The sequence below is a fragment of the Salmo trutta genome, chromosome 16, assembly GCF_901001165.1.
Source record: "Salmo trutta chromosome 16, fSalTru1.1, whole genome shotgun sequence".
NCBI lineage: Eukaryota > Metazoa > Chordata > Actinopteri > Salmoniformes > Salmonidae > Salmo > Salmo trutta.
Genome location: NC_042972.1, coordinates 57890567 through 57913780, shown reverse-complemented (window position 1 = coordinate 57913780; position 23214 = coordinate 57890567). Strand labels below are relative to the sequence as shown.

At 41.4% G+C, this 23214-nt stretch overlaps 1 protein-coding gene across 1 annotated transcript; it reads right to left on the bottom strand.

Moving 5' to 3' along the window:
• Positions 1-506: 506 nt before the first annotated feature.
• eif6 (eukaryotic translation initiation factor 6) lies at positions 507-13872 on the bottom strand. The gene is made up of 7 exons (XM_029695086.1): positions 13781-13872; positions 12601-12737; positions 11448-11533; positions 11004-11179; positions 5599-5775; positions 5153-5334; positions 507-624 (listed from the first exon to the last, which is right to left on the bottom strand). The coding sequence occupies exons 2-7, from the start codon at positions 12705-12707 to the stop codon at positions 615-617; spliced, it is 738 nt and encodes a 245-aa protein (XP_029550946.1). The 5' UTR covers positions 12708-12737; positions 13781-13872; the 3' UTR covers positions 507-614.
• Between the last annotated feature and the right edge of the window lie 9342 nt (positions 13873-23214).

The following is a 23214-nucleotide window of genomic DNA, read 5'->3' as shown; positions in this document are numbered from 1 at the left end:
ATTTCTAAAAACCTGTTTTCTCTTTGTCATTATGGGGTATTGTGTGTTGATTGATGAGGGGAAAAAACGATTTGATCCATTTTAGAATAAGGCTGTAAGTAATGCACTGTATGTACCACGTCATTGCGGTCTCTCCCGCTCTCTGCTGTGTCCACTGAGCCATTGGGCCCGCCCTGCAACCTCATTGGATAAAGCTGGACAAGCCTCTTGCTTGCTGTCACTTAAATGAGAGGGGCTGATGATCATTGGCTAGAACTCGAATTGCTAGGGTGCTGGCCCATATGGGGGAAAATGTAAGGAAAATGGCGCAGCACACCTTCAAGAAGAGTCGCTTTCAAACTAAGGATGACATGGCTAATTGAGGTAAGAAAGTAATTATTGTCATATATTATGCATGATCTACACATTGACACATCCAGCCCAAAGCGGGAGGTTTAAGAAATAATGTTCTAGTACCGGAGCATCTCTAAGAAATTATGAAGTCTAGCATTGACATACTATACAAATTTCCAATGCTAAACGTGGAAGGTGTTAACCATATCAAATGACAGCAAGTGTTCTGCAACAGATTTTCAGGGATGACTCAAACCTTTCATTCAAGGCGGAATGGCATCTTATGTGAGGCTGAAAGAGAAATAATGTTATATTAGAAATGGTGCTGCAGCAGCATAGCATTTTATCTGCACTGGTAATTGAATGTCTGAAAGTCTCCAGCATCTTAACGTTATTTTAGAACTTCCCATTGAAAAATGATATCCCAAGTATAAATACAGTATTTATACAAGAGTAACTGACACTTTGACCTACTGTGCAGAAATGAAACAAACCGATAAATGTCTAATAATCTGTCAAAAATATAACATTTGCCATTTATGCTTCAAAACCAACTTGAGGTTTAAAACTAGGTTCTATTTGACAAAAGAAAATCCATTACGCGCATAGTAAGGCATTGTTAGCAGAATTATATGGATGCAGTCACTGTATGATTAATAAAATTCACCAATAAATCGCTAGGTAGTCAAATAAATATTGCCATCAGGTTGTACATCACAGCTGGTACATTTTCTGCTGCTTCCAGCCATTCAGACAATGCACCGTTCCAGTTTCACTTACTCAAAATGTTGGACAAAAACAGATGAAAAAAGCAGTGATTGGGAATCAACACAATCAGGCTTGCTATGCAGTACATGACTAAGACTATAGCTCAGGAGTTCCCAACCTAGGGGGCGCCAACGTTTCGTGGGGGGGTCCTTCCTTGATTTGAGGGGTAAAAAAAAATGTTTTTTACAGTTCGCGAATGTTTATACCGATCTAAAACAATGCATAAATACGCTATGCTAGAAAAAACCTGTAAAATGCCAGGGGAAGACAAGACTGATGAACATGGGAATATCTTTGATTTGTCTCCATGACATTTAGAAGCTGAGCTACGACCTTCTTTAGAAGGAGCCAAAGAAATTGGACTTTGCTTGGGAAGTAATCTTATACAATGTGTGCCTGTCCCTATCAATTGATCAAATCACTTTCTGTAAAAGAGAATATTAGGTGACACGACAAACAATGGAAGCTATGTGAGAAACCCCCCCAAAAAAACAGCAGTTAACAAATACGTTTTCACTAAATGTCAATGTGGTCGTCAAAATTCATAAATAATAAGTGACAGTTGTTTCCCATTTCTAAAAATTCTAATACTGGTATGATATTTATGTAATATGAGCCCAAATGTAAAGTAAGTGCTGCGCAAATAACGTTAAAATCTGTGGGACAGCCCTTTTTGTCAAACCCACAGTCTTCATATTTGCTCTTTGCGAAGGGTATTCCTCATCAGTAAGACTGATGTGACACTATCGCCAAGAAGTATGGGAAAGTCCTGAGGGTGTTTCACGGCCATCGGACATCTTTTGACTGGAATCATTCAGATTTTTCAGAGACACGAAAAAAAACAGCAGGTTACAAAGTAAAGCCTCGTAGCTACGTTTTGATGAATGGGTTGTCAGGGATTGGTCCAAATTCACGTTTCACAGTGACTATCTGGTGTGACCACCATTTGCCTCATGCAGCGTGACATCTCCACATAGATTTGATCAGGCTGTTGATTGTGGCCTGTGGAATGTTGTCCCACTCCTCTTCAATGGCTGGGCGAAGTTGCTAGATATTGTCGGGAACTGGAATACGCTGTCAATACAGAGCATCCCAAACATGCTCAATGGGTGACATGTCTGGTGAGTATGCAGGCCATGGAAGAACTGGGACATTTCTCAGCTTCCAGGAATTGTGTACAGATCTTTGCGCCATGGGGCCATGCATTACCATGCTGAAACATGAGGTGATGGCGGCAGATGAATGGCGTGACAATGGGCATCAGGATTGTCACGGAATCTCTGTGCATTCAAATTGCAATCGATAAAATGCAATAGTGTTCATTGTCCGTAGCTTATGCCTGCCCATACCATAACCCCACCGCCACCATGGGGCACTCTGTTCACAACGTTGACATCAGCAAACCACTCACCCACACGACGCCATACACGTGGTCTGTGGTTGAGGCCAGTTGGAAATACTACCAAATTCTATAAAACAAGGTTGGAGGCAGCTTATGGTAGAGAAATGAACATTCACTTCTCTGGCAATAGCTCTGGTGGACATTCCTGCAGTCAGCATGCCAATTGCACGCTCCCTCAAAACTTGAGACATCTGTAGCATTGTGTTGCGTGACAAAACTGCACATTTTAGAGTGGCCTTTTATTGTCCCCAGCACAAGGTGCACCTGTGTAATGATAATGCTGTTTAATCAGCTTCTTGATATGCCATACCTGTCAGGTGGATGGATTATCTTGGAAAATGAGAAATGCTCACTAACAGGGACGTAAACAAATTTGTGCACATTTTAGTGAAATACACTTTCTGAAGCATATGGAACATTTCTGTGATCTTTTATTTCAGCTCATGAAACCAACATTTTACATGTTGCGTTTATATTTTTGTTCAGTATAGAATTTTCACAAATTCCAGACTCCACGTAATTTCTAAACATCCTATGAATTTAGGTTCCCTGTAGCTCAGTTGGTAGAGCATGGTGTTTGCAACACCAGGGTTGTGGGTTCGTTTCCCACGGGGGGCCAGCACAGAGAAAAAAAAAAATAAATAAATAAAAAAAAATGTATGAAATTGTATGAAATGTATGCATTCACTACTGTAAGTCGCTCTGGATAAGAGCGTCTGCTAAATGACTAAAATGTAAATGTAAATGTTATAAAAACAGGAAAAGTAGCGGATCTATGTGCTTACTGGTCACAAAATGTGTAATTCTTCCCGAGGGTGTATATCAACTACTATTTGAGAAGGTCCGGTCACAACAAATTTCCTAGGTGGCAAAGGTCTGGATGGATATTGTAATTTATCGGTGTAGTAACAAACCCCCACATCGCAACCCTCACCCTTGTTGGCAGAGAGAACATTGTGCCATTTTAAAGCTAATTTCCTGAGATTCTACACATTTTGTCATGTCTTGTGTGTTCATATGATACCCGAGTGACTCAACAAAATCAAATGTCGGCCCCCTTGGGGTCGAGGCCACTGGACACGTAATCTGGCCATGATAACTACAAAGTTTAGATAAATAGGTAAATTAGGCTAACCAGCTAGGTAACATGGATTAGTAGTTAATCAACTGGATATTTCTGATAGATCTCTAAGGTCTTTCAGTGAATGGATAGAGAAACTGGGGCTGCAGGTAGCCTAGTGGTTAGAGCGTTGGACTAGTAACCGAAAGGTTGCTAGATCGAATCCCCGAGCTGACAAGGTAAAAATCTGTTGTTCTGCCCCTGAACAAGGCAGCTAACCCACTGTTCCTAGGCTGTCATTGTCAATAAGAATTTGTTCTTAACTGACTTGCCTAGTTAAATAAAAGGTTAAATAAAATAAAAACTTCCCACGCACTAACAAATTGCACCTTGTGAATTCTACTATTACAACTGTCAACAGCAGTAAGATGAAAGCCCGACAGTTCCAAAAAGAAATATATATAAATAGGGACCTGCATTGACCCCATTTTGGATCCGGATCTGTACCACGGGTCCACCTGGGAGTATGTCTGTTTATATGAATAATTTTAATATGATTTAATAGTGCTAAAAACGGTGACAGTCCTCTTTAAGTGTAAAAAAAGATCAATCGTTTTTCTTAAGACTTCTGTGCATTCTAAAAATACATTCCCAAAAACCAACAAAGGTGATTTGTTACGTCGTCAGCCGCAACCCAAAAATGTTTGGCCTACAACCCCATTTTGATATCAGAAAATGTTAATGTGATCAAAGGTCATGAAGTTGACCGCAGGTTTCTGCAGCTCCTCAACAACTTCAAAGTGCAACCATCGCCTCTATTGTCAACCAATCATTAGGGTGTTTTTGTTTTACCCACACGAACGTGACCAAAGATGTGACTGAAACAGGAAACAACTTTGCCGCAATTCGTGTATACAATGAATATAGAAATTTTACAATGTAGGATACGCACATATGATTTCAGTTTGTTAGTCTGTGGTATGGACGTTAGAGCTATATACTTTTATATAATTAAACTTTTAGAAAACAATGGCACTACTTTGACACTGCCATGTTGATCTGAGCCTTGCCGTTTGAAAAACACAACAGTGGCCGACTAAGTTGTCGCAGATGCACCTCCCCCGACTTCACTCATATACTTTTGTTTAGTTGGCTGCATTAGCCTAACAAGTCGAATGCCCTCGTTGTCAGGTAAATCACATGATGAAAGAGGTGAAAAGGATGCTGTATGGCAACTTTAATAGCCTAGTCAGAAAATAGATTCAGTCTAGTGTTGAACACAGCTGAACGTGAGCAAATTGCTCATGGTTTTATGAAAGTCGGATCTCTAAACGGATGAAAGCAGGGGCCTCAAACATACAGCCCCATGGGCCAAATGCTGCTTCAAAAACAAAAAGCCACGCGCTGTGACATAAGACGACTTTGCATTACAAAAGGATGGAGTGGCTATGCCTGTTGCTCGGGCTCAATCTTAACCCTGCCTTTCCGGTCATACATAGATTTTTTTTTGTGGAAAAAGGAAATGAAGCAACCTCTAGATGATGCCTAAAATTTGTGAGTTTCTCATGGTGTCAGAAGTGATCACTCACCTGTCAATTAGAGAGTCTCTCATCGTGGTAGCGATGGCACTGGGCTGCGCCTCGCTCAGTCTGAACACACTCTCGATGACGGACAGCTCTGTGCTGGTGGTGTCCAGCCCAGTGAAGGCACACCAGTCATTTACCACCATCCCTGCGGCGATGACCTCGCTACCACGGTTCACTGTTCCAGCCTGTGGAGTGCCAGAGAGGGGGAGATTTGGCAACAACTCAAAAACTCAGCAACAACTTGATGCAATGTGCCCCCCTGGGCACTTAAGTAGATCCAAAAACAAAAATGTAAACAATATGGAGAAATTTCCACTTAGCCTATCAGAGGGCAAGGTACATCTATTACCACATTGCTTATATTGATTCAGATCTACATGAGCCTTGCAGTCGGGGCTAGGGACGATGTAGAAATGAGCATAAGCACCACTATGACAACTACCGCTCACCACCAGAGGTACTTGGAGTAGGGAGGAGAGCTCATCCTGGTCTTCTATGGAGGTTTTGGGGTGTACCAGTCCCCCCTGATTGCTGAAGGCACAGTAGCTCCCCACTAGAACTTGCTCTGCTACTGTCTGACGGAACACCTCCACCTTCAGACTGTCCGCCAGGATCTCCTCAGTCTCCTAAACAAACATGGGATGTGTGTTAACATCTCCTACATCAGACAACGTACTAGGGATGAGCATGAAAGAAATACTGTAAGGAAATCAGTCAATTGAAATGCATTACGCCCTTATCTATGGACTAAGGCACGGTCTAAGGTACTGCATCGCAATGTTGCGGCATTACTACAGCCTGGGGTTCGATCCCAGGCTGGAGTAATGCCGCAACATTGCGATAAGGGTTCGATCCCAGGCTGTGTCGTTACCAGGAGTCCGACAGCGAGTTGCAAAATTGGCCCAGCGTCATCCGTGTTAGGGGAGGGTTTGGCCGGGGTGGCTTTACTTGGCTCATCGCACTCTAGTGACTCCTTGTTGCGGGCCAGTGCGCTTGCAGGCTGATTACGGTCGTCAGTTGAACGGTGCAGCTGGCTTCCGGGTTAAGCAAGCGCTTGTTAAGAAGCGCGGCTTGGCGGGTCATGTTTCGGAGGACGCATGACTTGACCTTCACCTCTACCGAGCCCATTGGGGAGTTGCAGCGATGAGACAAGATCGTAATCACAAAATTGGGGAGAAAAAAAAAGTGGGTAAAAATGATTTAAAAAAATACAACTAATCAAAAACAACAAAGCTAGGGGCGTGGATCAGAAAACCAGTCAGTATCTGGTGTGATACATCTTTGCATGGTTGATCAGGCTGTTGATTGTGGCCTGCTGTCCCACTCCTCTTCAATGGCTGTGCGAAGTTGCTGGATATTGGCGGGAACTGGAACACGCTGTTGTACACGTCGATCCAGAGCATCCCAAAAATGCTCAATGGGTAATATGTCTGGTGTGTATGCATGCAGGCACATGGAAGAACTGGGATATTTTCAGCATCCACAAATTGTGTACAGATCCTTGCAACATGGGGCTGTGCATTATCACGCTGAAACATGAGGCGATGGCGGCGGATGAATGGCACGACAATGAGTCTCAGGATCGTCACGGTATCTCTGTGCATTCAAAAATCCATCGATAAATGCCAATAGTGTTCATTGTCCGTGGCTTATGCCTGCCCATACAATAACCGCACCACCACGGGGCACATGGTTCACAACGTTGACGTCAGAAACCGCTCGCCCACACACGCTGTCTGCCATCTGCCCAGTACAGTTGAAACCAGGGTTCATCCACGAAGAGTACACTTCTCCAGCATGCCAGTGGCCATCGAAGGTAAGCATTTGCCCACTGAAGTCGGTTATGACCCCGAACTGCAGTCAGGTCAAGACCCTGGTGAGGAACGGCAAGCACGCAGATGAGCTTCCTTAAGATGGCTTCTGACAGTTTGCGCAGAAATTGTTTGGTTGTGCAAACCCCCAGTTTCATCAGCTGTCTGGTTGGCTGGTCTCAGACGATACCGCAGGTGAAGGTGGTGGTCCTGGGCTGGCGTGGTTACACATGGTCTGCGGTTGAGGCCGGTTGGACGTACTGCCAAATTCTCTAAAACGATGTTGGAGGTGGCTTATGGTAGAGAAATGAACATTCAATTCTCTATCAAGAGCTCTGGTGGACATTCCTGCAGTCAGCATTCCAATTGCATGCTCCCGCAAAACTTGAGACATCTGTGGCATTGTGTTGTGACAAAGCTGCGCATTTGTAAGCGGCTTTTATTGTCCACAGCACAAGGTACACCTGTGTAATGATCATGCTGTTTTAATCAGCTTCTTGATATGCCACACCTGTCGGGTGGAAGGATTATCAAGGGAAAAGGAGAAATGCTCACTAACAGGGATGTAAACAATTGTGCACAAAATCAGCTATGTAGTGCTAGTGCAAAAAAAAAAAACGTGCACCCCTTGGGGTCCCGAGGACCGAGTTTTGGAAACCCTGATCTAGGGTACTTCCTGTTTGAACGTCTGCTTGTAAACAGGAACCATGAGTACAGAGTCATGATCTAATTTGCCGAATAGGGGACGAGGTAGGGCCTTGTATGCTTGCTTGAGGGTAGAATAACAGTGATCTAGGACTTTATTGCCCCTAGTGCCGAGGGAGACGTGTTGATGGAAGTTGGACATCACGTGTCTTGAACATGTATTCCAAGTTGGTGAACAAGGCGTCGGCTCTTCCACCGCACTCAAGTCAGCACATCAGTTGTTGATGAACTCCTCCCCCTCGATTTCCCTAACTCCACTGTCCTGTCCACACGGTGAATAAAGCGTGAATAAAGCATCCATCGAGTTGGATAGCCATGGGGTGTATCTTGTCCGAGAGCCATGTTTCATAAAAGCAGAGAATATTGCAGTTTCGAGAGTCCCGTTGGTAGTAAATCCACGATCGGAGGTCACCCATCTTATTATCAAGTGACTGAAAATTGGGTCGTAATTACAGAAAGAGCCCAGGGCAGATGGGTCGAAGTCGAAATTGAGGTAAGTAAACCATCATCTTACTCTATATAGGCAAGATATTTTGCATTTATGCCTACCATTTCTGCATAGCAGCTTGTGCACAATACTAAAATGCAAGATATTTGAGGCAATGGGCATTTCAATATAGCCTATTCGCATTTTATGACCTACAGTCAATTAGCCGGGAGGGAGGGGTCTATGTCCCTGGAGTTGGAAAATGTCTGACAGAAGTGCATCAATGGTAGCTTTCTGTGTTTAATCACTCTTTATTTCATCTCTCCATCCCATTATGACAAACAATGTCGCCTCCCGGGTGGCGCAGTGGTCTAAGGCACTGCATCGCAGTGCTAGCTGTGCAACCCGAGATTCTGGGTTCGAGCCCAGGCACTGCCGCAGCGGGCCGCAACTGGGAGGCTCATGGGGCAACGTACAATTGGCCCAGCATCATCCGGGTTAGGGAGGGTTTGGCCGGCAGGTATATCCTTGTCTCATCGCGCACTAGCGACTCCTGTGGCGGGCCGGGCGCAGTGCACGCTGACCAGGTCGCTAGGTGTATGGTGTTTCCTCCGACACATTGGTGCGGGTTGGATGTGCATTGTGTCAAGAAGCAGTGCGGCTTGGTGGGGTTGTGTTTCGGAGGATGCATGGCTCTCGACCTTCGCCTCTCCCGAGTCCGTACGGGAGTTGCAGCGATGAGACAAGACAGTAACTACTACCAATTGGATACCACGTAATTGGGGAGAAAAAGGGGTAAAATAATATAAAAATTAAAAAGACAAACAATGTCAATATACAACAAATTGTTGCTCATCCTTTAAACATAAATCATTGGAAAGCTTCGATCCATCATACACATTTTCGTAATGTTCAGAACTTTGACTTCCAGTATACATATCAGAATTACCTGTATAAATTGCTTTTAAAGGGAAACCTGATACATTTTAAACCTGGTTGAACAAATGGGTCTGAAAGGTCATGAAATTACCTTTCAAATTATATATAATAACCAACTCACATATAATATAACCAATATATATATAATATAACCAATCGCCCTTATTGTGCAATTGACAGAATCTTCAGAAATCAGCAATCCGGACAGCTTTTGGGCAAATTCTTAAAATTCAGTGAATAATTTAACATATTTATACATCTGGCTCATTTGGTTGAGTATTCTACATCAGTATGAACATTTTAATATATTTCTGGGCATACTACAATTACATTTCACACAGGTATGGTAATGCAAAATTTTCCAATAAGACCACATTGAGTTGTTTGGCGACCCTACCGGAAAAAGGCTTCTGTGGGGTTAATGTGTGAATTCTATGATCCTGTATTTACAAATGTATTTACAAATCTTTATAAAACCCTGTTCCATCTCTTTATGCAATTTGGTACCTCTAATACCAGTTACAATCCAAAAACAAAGCTGCTCCATTACATTGAATTCTATGGGTAAGCTTCCAACATTCTAATGACAATGGCACAAGAGAGCTCAACAGCTTGTAGTCATAAAACCCGGAAATTAGTTACCTCTTGTTCATTCAGCCATCCCTATGGGAAAAATGAATGGCAAAATCTCCTAAGCCTGTGTTCAACACAGACCTTATTTTTGGCGTTTATCCAAAAACAGCACTCAATTCTCTCTATAGGCTTTGTCCAACTAACCATGGCGGAGTTAGTGCTTACAAAAAGACGCCATTGCAATCTCTCTATATATGCGATTTTTAAACAATTGTTGTAGCTAGCTGTTGTTTTCAAAGTTGGTTATATTATACATAATTTAAAAGGTAATTTCATGACCACTTGTCAAACAAAGTTTAAAATGTATCAGGGTTTCCTTTTTAAACGCAATTTATACTGTAATTATTAGTAGCGCGCCCCAGTTTGGGAACCACTGACTTAGCCTACACTCAACACTGTCCATAAAGGCTTATAAAAATAATCTCATTGAATAAAAATCTAAAATTAAAGACACAAATTGGCATATCAGATTTCAAATAGCCTAATTACATGGGCAAAAATGGTAAGAAGTTCAATCATAAGTATGAGGAATAACATTTACATTTTAGTCATTTAGCAGACGCTCTTATCGAGAGCAACTTACAGCCAGCCAAAATATGCCCCTACACCCAACCTAAATTATCTTTCAGTGTATTGTCCCCCCACTAGAATCAGTTAGACATTTGGGTTCACAATCCGATTGTGCAAAATAATGTTCATAATACAGTTCGACAAATCAGGTAACCGTACCAAATGTCCTGTTGAATGCTGCCTTCTTTGATGTTACAGCCTAATGAACCTAGTGCTAAATTGCCAATGGTGAATAATGTAGCCTATGGATCTAGGCTCATGCAAGTGGAGGATTGCATGACTAGTACCAGGCTATATTATCACATGCTGTCAAAAGGAAGCATTCTGCGACAGAAGTGACAGAAAATTCATGTGTTGACAATTATGTTTGCAAAACAGTGCTACAAGTTTCCTGTGCTGCTCTTTTGACCATTGAGTTCATGAACTTTGTTCAGCGGAGAACAAACGTGCCTGTCCAGGCTGCCTTCGCCACTCTAATCTTGAGGGATGTTTCTTTACGAACGCGCATCCAATCGCTTTGGTCCCAGGCCCTTAACAAAATCACAAGCTTCAATCTGCCGCGGTTCACAGTGTGGTGGATCTCCCGGGTGAAGCTTCCGAGGTTACAACGCTTATGATGTAGAATTGAAGGCGCAATATGCTTCCATTTCAAAGCGATTTGGAGGCACAGTTGAAAGTTTTCCCTCACGCCCAATGCGTGAGAGATGGCAGCACTGCAATCATGCATGACAAACATAAGAGGTATGAGGCAAGAGTTGTTTTTTCTCACCCTGTCCAGATCAGGATGCACCAGGGCCACATAGTCATTACAGGCTATGACATTCCCCAGTGCCGAGAGCCGCTCCTCGACCCTCTGGATCTTCACCGTGCCTGGAAGACAATTCCTAATGTGCTGCAGCTCCTGGTCAGTAGTGTTGTTGGGCACCAGGAGTCCATGACGATTCCCTGAATAGCAAATTTAGTGTGGAAGTAGTTGAGCAGGGTTAGCTGGGCTAAGTGCAAAATTGTTTGAAGTTTAGCACATTCATTGTGACAGTCAATTATCCAAATTATTTTCAGAAAATAGAAAGTGCAGTATTGGTCTTACATAAAGCATAATTGAGTATTCTATTCTCCTGTTGAACTGATCACATTGCTTTGTGTTTCTTTGTGCACTTGCACAAAGCCTAGCTGTTTGACCTTCAATGTTAATCTGCTACAGAGCTATACTCACCCACACACATTCTTCCAATTATCCGACATCCTGCTATTGAGGCATGTACAACTGGGATGGTTTCTGACAACTCGCCTTCAAAGACACTGTAATCATAGATTTCATGTTACCATGACAGCAATAGAGCCCCACAGTGGAGGTGTCAATACTCATAAAACCTAGCGGTCAAACAGGGAAATGGTTCAAATAATTTTTCACCATTCGTTTTTTTCCCCATACGGGATTTTAGAAACTTCAAATAAGGGCTGTGTTTCGTATAGGCTTACCCTGGCGTGACGTTTTGATAACCATGTAAATCTCTCTCGGACAAGTTCACTTTTACCTTTAACTAACATTAGATATTTCATACAGAAATTCTTACCTTTTGCCTTGACAATTGGAACCATTTCCCTGATTGACCACTAGGGTATTGTGACTCATACTGTGGTACTCTATGCTCATTTACATCAACATTCCCTGGAGAAAGCTGACAATACTGTATGTAAGCTTTCAATACAATTTTACTTGTCCATTTGTTATGGAATTTACTCTTATGCTCTGTCCTCTTGATCAAGACAGTGTCCACCGCAAAGTGCTGCTTCATGAGCTTGACTCAGAAATTAAGTGTGCTTTGAAAGACACCCAACTCAAATCAAATTTTATTGGTCACATACACATGGTTAGCAGATGTTATTGCGAGTGTAGTGAAATGCTTGTGCTTCTAGTTGCGACAGTGCAGTAATATCTAACACACAAATCTAAGTAAAGGGATAGAATAAGAATATATACATATAAATATATGGATGAGCGATATAAAATCTGTCCTTCTGCCCCTGAACGAGGCAGTTAACACACTGTTCCCCGGTAAGCCGTCTTTGTAAATAAGAATTTGTTCTTAACTGACTTGCCTAGTTAAATAAAGGTTACATTTAAAAATATATATATGAAATGTAAGTGCTTTAATATGTTTGGACCCCAGGAAAAGTAGCTAATGGGGATCCCTAATAAATACAAATACTGTTGCCTTTCTATTCGAAAATTAGGTTAGGCTCGTCAAGGTTGGTTGAAAATAAATGTACCATCTCAAGCTAGTTAGCTATGCCGCTGGTGTTTCGATCTGATCAGCTAATGTTAGCTAGCAAGCAACGTCTGGAAAAGATGCCACATATCTTACCTATAGAAGTTCTCTGACCCACCAATTGCAACTAGGCAATATGTGTTTGTTAATTTGGCGAAGCAGCCAATTTCGTTGTTCTTCTCAAAAGATGCCCTGACAGCCATGTTGAAGTTCACAGTTGAGGAAGAACTTTCCTGAAACAAATTAAAATACCCGTCAATATTACACAATTCCTACCTAGCTACCGTTAGCTGACTATTTATTAGTTACTTCTAGCCAAACCTAACTACTCAGTTGATTTGATTTGGATCTCTTTTAGTCCCCATTTGGACTAATCTTCCAAGTGTCCTTAAACATTAAAATACAATTTATAATATGAACACATTTTCACATATAACACATGATTACAAACATACATAATATACTAACATAATGACCCAATAAATACTCAATCTAAAAAATATTGATTCTTCATCTACTATAGTCCCACAACATTTCTATGTATTATATTTAAATCGTTTTAAAATAATGTTTGAATTTATATATTGAAAGGTTTCTGGTTTGCTCAGTTAATTTATTCAATGTCTTTATTGCTCTAAATTGAAATGTTCTTTTGCCTATTTCTCTTTTCTGTCTGGATAACGCATAGATGGTGGACAATCTATTCCTAGTATTTACGGAATGTCTGTCTCTTACCAACTGTATACCATTGTGAATAGAACTTGGCCGTTTTAAATGATGTATATTATGAAATAAAATAAGCATGTTTTTTTCAATGATCTTGTCGATTGATGACCAACCAAGAACATTGCGCATGACTGCAACAGAAGAACCATATCTCCACCTTAAAACAATCCTTGCTGCTTTGTTCTGTGCAATCTGCAGGCTCCTAATTTAGTTAACTATCTCATCTCAGTTAGCCCAATTTGCTGATTATACTATGTACTGTAGAGTATCCAAAGATTATACAACAGCTACAAACACATGACAACTACCACCCCATAATTGAAATAAATTAAGACGCAATGCATATGGCTAACGTTAGCAATCTAGCTAGAGGAGTGGAAATTGCCTCAAGTTTACAAGTTGAGTAACGTTAACTGAACACATTTTCAAGAAAATCCAAGACCACGGGCTGGTTCCCATACACACTATAGTTATTGAGCTACGTTTGAATGTTTACCAGATCTGTTTGACATATCGGATTAGCTATGCAAATAATAATAATTTCGCTTACTCAAGGTTTGTAGACTTCTTATTTTTCCTCACACGTGTTCACTTCCTCGTCAACGTCATGACGTAAACCCCCAACACCCGACGCAAGCCATGTGTTTGGCCCTTTCAATGCCGTATTCAGAACGACTGGGAACTCGGAAATCTCCCGACTTCAGTAAGTTCAAGACAACCGGAAACTCGGAAAAATTTGTTTCGACTGAAAAAAAATAGTTTTGAACGGTTATCCAAGTGGGAATTCCAAGTCGGAAACTCGGGCCTCTCCCCAGAGCTCTGACTTTCTGACCTGAAGATCACTGAAGTCATGACTTGATTTATTGACCATTTTAAAACACAATACAACCACCCAGTAAAATGCCATTAAAATCATTGTGGAAGACACAAGAAAGTTAAAAAACACATTTCCATTGTGGTCCTTGTAAAAATACATGAAAACAAAATATACACAAGATTTAACATGAAAGCAAAATGAATCTCATCAATAGGGAGGAAATTGTAAAAGGAATAAAATAGATTACTTACATCTTGCTCCCAAGGTCTTGCTTCCGGACAAGCTAAACACCTTCTTCGCCCGCTTTGAGGATAACACAGTGTCACCGACGCGGCCCGCTCCTAAGGACTGTGTGCTCTCGTTCTCTGTGGCCGAAGTGAGTAAGACATTTAAGCATGTTAACCCTCGTAAGGCTGCCGGCCCACACGGCATCCCTAGCCACGTCTTCAGAGCATGGCAGACCAGCTGTCTGGAGTGTTTACAGACATATTCAATCTCTCCATATCCAAGTCTGCTGTCCCCACTTGCTTCAAGATGTCCACCATTGTTCCCGTACCCAAGAAAGCAAAGGTAACTGAACTGAATGACTATCGCTCCGTAGCACTCACTTCTGTCATCATGAAGTGCTTTGAGAGGCTAGATAAGGATCATATCACCTGCACCTTACCTGACACCCTAGACCCACTCAATTTGCATACCGCCCCAATAGATCCACAGACGATGCAATCCCACTGCACACTGCCCTATCCCATCTGGACAAGAGGAATACCTATGTAAGAATGCTGTTCATTGACTATAGCTCAGCCTTCAACACCCTAGTACCCTCCAAGCTCATGATTAAGCTCGGAGCCCTGTGTCTGAACCCCGCCCTGTGTAACAGGGTCATGGACTTCCTGACGGGCTGCCCCCAGGTGGTGAAGGTAGAAAACAACTCCTCCTCTACGTTGATCCTCAACACAGGGGCCCCACAAGGGTGCATGCTCAGCCCCCTCCTGTACTCCCTGTTCACCAATGACTGCGTGGCCATGCACGCCTCCAACTCAATCATCAAGTTTGCAGACGACACAACAGTAGTAGGCCTGATTACCAACAATGAATAGAGCCTACAGGGAGAAGGTGAGGGCCCTGGCGGAGTGGTGCCAGGAAAATAACCTCTCACTCAACATCAACAAAACGAAGGAGCTGATCGTAGACTTCCGGAGACAGCCGAGGGAGCATACTTAGGGTCACGAGTCATGAAGGCAGTCAAATTCCATTTGACCAATTAGTCATGGTAATTAGGCTTCTCCAAGCTCTGATGCTGCTGATGGTCATTAGTAGCCTACCAAACGTGCTAACTGCCTGATACTCAGCACTCTATTGTCCCTCTAATCACTCAGATATCAATGCAAATTAAAATCTAATCAAGCACTTCATGAGAGCCCATGAGCTCATTTTGCGTAGCTTTTCTATATGCTATGCAATTGCGTGAGAAAACAGAGTGATGGCCTCTATTAAAAAGAAGAGAATCCCATCAGCTTTCTATAGGCTAGGCCTACTATATTTATTTATCAACTTTCCTAATATTAAGCACATTGCTTCTCTTTACAATAGAAGCATAGCCTACCTGGTCGGCATAAAAATGAACCACGGGAAAGGCGTCCTCCATTCGCTATTTAAGTGCATAGATACATTTTTTCCCCTTCCACTGTTTCGAGACAGGTGCATGATAATGGTCCATTCTAAATCAAAACAAATTTCACATATATATTATTTAGTATATGTGAAGACAAGATTAAATCAAGAATAGTCTGATGGGTGACAATATTAGCCTATCACTTGTGAATTATATATTATTACTTGTGAATAATGCCCAGCGTAAGGCAAGAAATAATGCAATTTTTTTCGTGACTTTTTCTAATCATAGTTGCACACCTCATGTAGCCTAGCCGATAGGCCTTTATGTTTTGATAAGTTTTGTATCACAATTAAAGTGTCCAAATAACTACTTAAAATTAATCAGCTTTACAAGGGGTGTAGAGCCTAACTGGCACACATAAGCAGCGCGTGAGTTTCAAGTTTTGGGAAGATAATTTTCACCATAAAAATGCACTCTCATAATAAAAGTATTACATGCATAATCACATTTGTGGTTACTTTTCATTATGGTGTTTTCCCGCAAATGGAACATTCACGCTTATAGCCTACTGCCGTGTGCGCATTGCTGCACTTATAATGTGAAGAAATAGCCTAATAGTTTATCAACATTTTAAGCTAAACGTTCTGATCTGTTGTGTCAGCCTCATTGCATAAAAGTATTTTTGATGCTAGTGGTTGTATTAATTTGGGATCTATCACATCCCACAACTGTCCCAGATGATGTTTGGGATATTTATTTCTAGCATTGGGGGATGGTAGATTGACATAGGTTAGTGCTTTTGCTGTTCATTAGGCCTACTCATCTTGTTGACGAAAAGTAAATGTGGACAGTTCTTCCAATATCTTCAATATGCACCTCAGAATTGGATAAGGATGCGCACAGTTTCACCCCCGATGTGTCAGTCTTCACTTCTAGCCTGTGAGAAATACCCGATCACATAATGCTGAGCCATCTGAGTGAGAGGTGCTTCGGAGCACACAGCACTCAGGGAGAAGGGAATTATAATTATAATATTTAGCCCCTGGCTGCAAAAGGTATGGATTTTTTTAGGGGGCATTGCAGCCACACAAAGGGGATGCCTTCAGGAAATTCGAGGCATTACAAAGTGCTTGTCAAATTGTGAATGAGAGACTGATGAAGTGTGTACAGCCTGCGCAGAGCTCATGCTTTTCAAGCGACTTTTTTCAAATGATCATTAGTCGCATCATGCAGCCTTACAATGTATTAAAAATCAAAACATATAGCCCAACGTTTTTAGAACAACTAAAGTTACATTAATAACTTTAAATTAAGCATTGGAGTAGCTATTTCTTTGTTAACCACTCGCACAGAATAGCCGCATGTGCGTACTCCCTCAAATCGTTTGGAGAAAATATCCTTTCAATTTTATTCAGCTTCGTTAAATTGTATTCTGTATACTATAAAATAATGGCACGGAATTATAGGCAAATCTTGTCTGCTAAATACATTTATGGAGCCCACAGCAATATGGCATAATTTAACATAAGGATAATTCAGAGTATGCTATTCTGATCTTCTGAAATAGACTACATTTTCTTCCTATCATGTTTCTTTAGACCTGTCTAAAATAGTTAATGGATTTATTGTGAAGGAGTAGGCTATATTACATGGATTTATTACTTTTTAAAATGTAGATGTTCTAAAGGTCTGCATCAGTGGCTTGTAGGCTATGTATTGAAGCCAGAAGATGCTATATGTGTTCATGTTAATTAACGGTCAATTTCCGTGAGACCGGCAGTTATTTCCTTAACCATCACCGGCTGATTAAATTTTGTGACCGCCACTGCCCTAAGCACACATCAACGGAACTGCAGTGGAGAAGGTGAAAAGCTTCAAGTTCCTCGGTGTACACATCACTGACAATCTGAAATGGTCCACCCACACAGACAGTGTGGTGAAGAAGACGCAACAGCGCATCTTCAACTTCAGGAGGCTGAAGAAATTCGGCTTGGCCCCTGAGACCCTCACAAACTTACAGATGCACAATTGAGCATCTGCCGGGCTGTATTACCACCTGGTACGGCAACTGCACCACCCACAATCGCAGGGCTCTCCAGAGGCTGGTGCGATCTGCCCAACGCATCACTGGGGGCACACTACCTGCCCTCCAGAACACCTGCATCACCGATGTCACAGGAAGGCCAAAAAGATTACCAAGGACATCAACTAGCCGAGCCAAGGCCTGTTCACCCCGCTATCATCCAGAAGGCACAGGGAAAAGACTGATTAATATCTGACATCATCAGAATGGGCAGCTGAACACTGTATACTGGAAACACTTGATTTGTTTTTAACTAAAACATTACCAATCTTTGTTTAACATAAATACCTAACTTGTTTTTGCAGTGATTCCGTGACGCGGTTAGCTTTTAACAGCTAAGAATGCTATTTCTTGTCCCGTAATCCTGCCTAACTGACAGGTTAAAGTCTGCTTGAAAGAGCCGTTAAACTAGGTAAGCTGCTAACGCTAGCCATCAAGCTAACGAAGTTAGTCCCAGATGATCTCTAGAGCCTAATCTTCCTGCACCTTCGTCGCTGGGGGTACCTGTGTCTGCGGCCGCTGAGCCTACTCCTACTCCTTCCCCTACGATTTCGAAGTCAACGTCGGCAACCTTCCGTCCCTGCTCTAGATTGAGCGGGGCTTCTCCATCTGTCAGAGGTCTGATTGTGGGCAGCTCCATGGTAAGAAATATGACTATTCCTGGTGCAAAAACAATGTCCTATCCTGGAGCTCGAGTAAATTACATTACTAACTTGCTCCCGAATGTACTACGCCAGGACATGGACATTGATTATATCATAATCCATGTGGGTTTTAATGACATTATGAAGGGCAGCGCTGACCAGTTGAAACTGGTAGACACTATTAAAATACCGATCATATCTGGCCCTGTGGCCACTTTGTGTTGAAACAATAATTTATCAATGAACTAAGCCCTTCTCAGTTAATCCCTACCATTGTGTCGCTGAGTCATCATAATGCTTTAGCAAATGTACATTATACCAGGGGCATTGGTAGACACAATATAAGTAACCTAATTTATGTCCCTCTAACTGCCCTGATCCGACAGCTATTGTATGCAATCATGTGTCTATGAACCAGATTTATGGTGTTAGCACTGAGGCGGTGTGCCCTAGTAGGAAGTCCACTGTGTGCAGCTCACCCTGCACTAACATAAATAACATGAGAATATCTACTTCTGCTAAGCTTCCCAGTAAAGCAATGGAAACAAGCAAGCACCCCAGAAAAGTGCTAAAAATAGCCCATGTTAACATACACTACCGTTCAAAAGTTTGGGTTCACTTAGAAATGTCTTTGTTTTTGAAAGAAAAGCACATTTTTGTCCATTAAAATAACATCAAATTGATCAGAAATAGAGTGGAGACATCGTTAATGTTGTAAATTACTATTTTAGTTGGAAACGGCTGATTTTTTTATGGAATATTTACATAGGTGTACAGAGGCCAATTATCAGCAACCATCACTCCTGTGTTCCAATGGCATGTTGTGTTAGCTAATCCAAGTATATAACTTTAAAAGGCAAATTAATCATTAGAAAACCCTTTTGCAATTATGTTAGCACAGCTGAAACTGTTGTTCTGATTAAAGAAGCAATAAAACTGGCCTTCTTTAGACTAGTTGAGTATCTGGAGCATCAGCATTTGTGGGTTCGATTACAGGCTCAAAATGGGCAGAAACAAATAACCTTCTTCTGAAACTTGTCAGTCTATTCTTGTTCTGAGAAATGAAGCCTATTCCATGCAAGAAATTGACAAGAAACTGAAGATCTCATACAACGCGGTGTACTACTCCTTTCACAGAACAGCGCAAACGGGCTCTAACCAGAATAGAAAGGTGAGTGGGAGGCCCCGGTACACAACTGAGCAAGAGGACAAGTACATTAGAGTGCCTAGTTTGAGAACCAGACGCCTCACAAGTCCTCAACTGCCAGTTTCATGAAATAGTACCCGCAAAACACCAGTCTCAGCGTCAACAGTGAAGAGGCGACTACGGGATGCTGGCCTTCTAGGCAGAGTTGCAAAGAAAAAGCCATATCTCAGACTGGCCAATAAAAATAAAAGATTAAGATGGGCAAAAGAATAAAGACACTGGACAGAGGAACTCTGCCTAGAAGGCCAGCATGTGTGACATTTTTTATAATGTATGTGATATCAACAGAGAGGTATATTTTCTGGGTGATTTAAATATTAACTGGCTTTCATCAAGCTGCCCACTCAAGAAAAAGCTTCAAACTGTAACTAGTGCCTGCAACCTGGTTCAGGTTATCAGTCAACCTACCAAGGTATTTACAAACAGCACAGGAATGAAATCATTAACATGTATTGATCACATCTTTAATAATGCTGCAGAAATTTCCTTGAAAGCAGTATCCAAATCAATAGGATGTAGTGATCACAATATAATAGCCATATCTAGGAAAACCAAAGTTCCAAAGGCTTGGTCTAATATAGTGTATAAGAGGTCATACAATAAGTTTTGTAGTGATTCCTATGTTGTTGATGTAAAGAATAGTTGTTGGTCCGTAGTGTAAAGGAGAAAACGGACTTTGCACTGGACACATTTATGAAATTGCTTATCCCAGTTACTAATAAGCATGCACCCATTAAGAAAATGACTAATTGACAGATTGATGAGGAATTGAAAAATGTTATGGTTGAGAGGGATGAGGAAAAGGAATGGCAAATAAACCTGGATGCAAATTGAGCAATCATGCGACTAAACTGAATGAAAAGAAGAAGAAACTACACTATGTAACAAAGATGAATGATAGTAAAAGCTTTAGAGCACCTTCAATGAAATGTTGGGAAAAAAGGCAAACTGTTCCATCATTCATTGAATCTGATGGCTCATTCATTACAAAACCCACTGATATTGCCAACTACTTTAATGATTATTTCATTGGCAAAGTTAGCAAATTTAGGCATGACATGCCAGCAACAAACGCTGACACTACACATCCAAGTATATCTTAGCACATTTTGAGAGACAAGAATTGTAATTTTGAATTCTGTAAAGTGAGTGTGGAAGAGGTGAAAAAATTATTGTTGTCTATCAACAACTACAAGCCACCGGGATCTGACAGCTTGGATGGAAAATTACTGAGGATAATAGCGGATGATATTGCCACTCCTATTTGCCATATCTTCAATTTTAGCCTACTAGAAAGTGTGTGCCCTCAGGCCTGGAAAGAAGAAAAAGTCATTCCGCTACCTATGAATAGTAAAGCCCCCTTTACTGGCTCAAGTAACTGACCAATCAGCCTGTTACCAACCCTTAGTAAAGTTTTGGAAAAAAATGGTGTTTGACCAGATACAATGCTATTTTACAGTAAACAGGCTTTCAGCACGCTTATTGGGAAGGACAATCAACAACCACACAAATTACTGATGTTTGGCTGAGAGAAATTGATGATAAAAAGATTGTGGGAGCTGTTTTGTTAGACCAATGCAGCTCTTGACATTATCAATCATAGTCTGCTGCTGGAAGAAAGTATGTTATGGCTTTACACCCCCTGTTCTATTGTGGATTAAGAGTTACCTGTCTAACAGAACACAGAGGGTGTTCTTTAATGGAAGCCTCTCCAGGTAGAATCAGGAATCATCCAGAACATATACAAATACAAGGCGATGTCAGTACAGGTGCATCACAGCTGGGACTGAGAAGCTGTTTTTCAGTATCTATCTCAAAGCCATCAGACTGTTAAATAGCCATCACTAGCCGGCTACCACCCAGTTACTCAACCCTGCACCTTAGAGGCTGCTGCCCTATATACATAGACATGGAATCACTGGTCCCTTTAATAATGGAACACTAGTCACTTTAATAATGTTTACATACTGTTTTACTAATTTCATATGTATATACTGTATTCTACTATATTTTAGTCAATGCAACTTAATATTTATATGTTTCTTAATTCCATTCTTTTACTTTTAGATTTGTGTGTATTGTTGTGAATTACTAGATACTACTGCACTGTTGGAGCTAGGAACACAAACATTTTGCTACACCCGCAATAATATCTTCTAAAAATGTGTAGGTGACCAATAAGATGTGATTTGATTACCATGTAACGTTCATTCAATACAATCATACCTTCTTTAAGCCTTTGCCGTTTTAAAGCATTTTGCCCATAAACCATTTCTTAAGGTTTATCTTAAAACTACCTAGCGTAGTGAAGGATTTCATATTGTTTGGAACACCATTCCATTCCTCTGCACCAGTCTTAAGGAAATAGCTTTTTCCAGCCATGCTCCTATAGTGCAGTGGTCTGATATTGGCAACCCTGGCTCTGGTGTGATGGCTATGAGACAAGTAACTGGGGCCAGTTCATGTCTAATTTTAAAACCATCAACATTTTGATCTGCACCAACCGGAGATCAACTGGAAGCCAGTTCAGTTCCCTGAAATGATTAGGACTAGGACTGTGGTGGTCACGAAACTTCATCAGCCGGAGATTGTCAAGCAAATAACTGTCGGTCTCACGGTAAATTGAACGTTAATTAACAAACACATTTAGCATCTCTCCTATCTCCACACATAGCCTACAAGCCACTGATGTAGACCTTGCATCTACATTTTAAAAACTCTAATTAATCCATGTTTTGTAGCCTACTCCATCACAATAAATCCATTATTTATTTTGGACAGGTCTAAAGAAGCATGATATGAAGAAAATATAGTCTCTTTCAGAAGAACAGAATAGCATCCTCTGAGTTGTCCTTATGTTAGGTCCTGATCTGGCTATTGTTGGTCAATTTCTTCAACAAATTATCAGGTCTATATAACTATCAAACATACCTTAGTAATGGAAAGGAAACAAAGACTCTTTGTTTAAGTTTTAAAATACTCATTTAGTAATACAATTGTAGGCAGAAGTTGGTGCAGAGTACAGTGCATAACAGCTCTCCCCAGGTTCTGCAAAATGTCTAAGACATCCTGTAACTCATAAAGCGTCTCCCAGTCCTCCTTGCATGAGTTTCCCTGGCCACAACATTTTAATAAATCTAACCTCCCCCTGACAGCAGCAACCATCTCATCAGCAATTAAAAGCTCAGAAGTGGGTTTGACCGCAACTTGACCTTTCATCACAAGTATAGAGTCATAACAAGGTGAACTCGTCCAAGCATCTTCTGACAGGTGGTAATTTTCATCAGGCCTGCGGTAGCCTTGTCTTCTCAGAAAACCAGTCGCATTTCTCAGAACCTCAGATAGCCAGGTTGGGCCCAGACAGGAGGAGTATGTACTGTAGACGGTTTCCATCTTCTGATAGTGTCTGAAGGGCACAACACTCAAAACAGGTTAACACACACACACACACAGAGATCTCCTGAAGAGGAGACCTTACAGTTTATCATAACACAATTTATTAACCCTTTAAAAGTTACGAGGCCTTGGTTTAACCCTTTTCACTATGCCAAATGGTTGTGGGCTACACTAGTTCATTTAGCGGACAAGATTTGCTTAGAATCCCGTGGCATTATT

Bases quoted from the DNA above. Each gene is read 5' to 3' on its own strand.
- eif6 (XM_029695086.1), bottom strand. From the start codon at position 12,707: ATGGCTGTCAGGGCATCTTTTGAGAAGAACAACGAAATTGGCTGCTTC. The intron at 11,534-12,600 runs GTAAGATATGTG...CTATGATTACAG, and splicing joins GGGTCAGAGAACTTCTATAG to TGTCTTTGAAGGCGAGTTGT. The intron at 11,180-11,447 runs GTGAGTATAGCT...TTTGCTATTCAG, and splicing joins AATTGGAAGAATGTGTGTGG to GGAATCGTCATGGACTCCTG.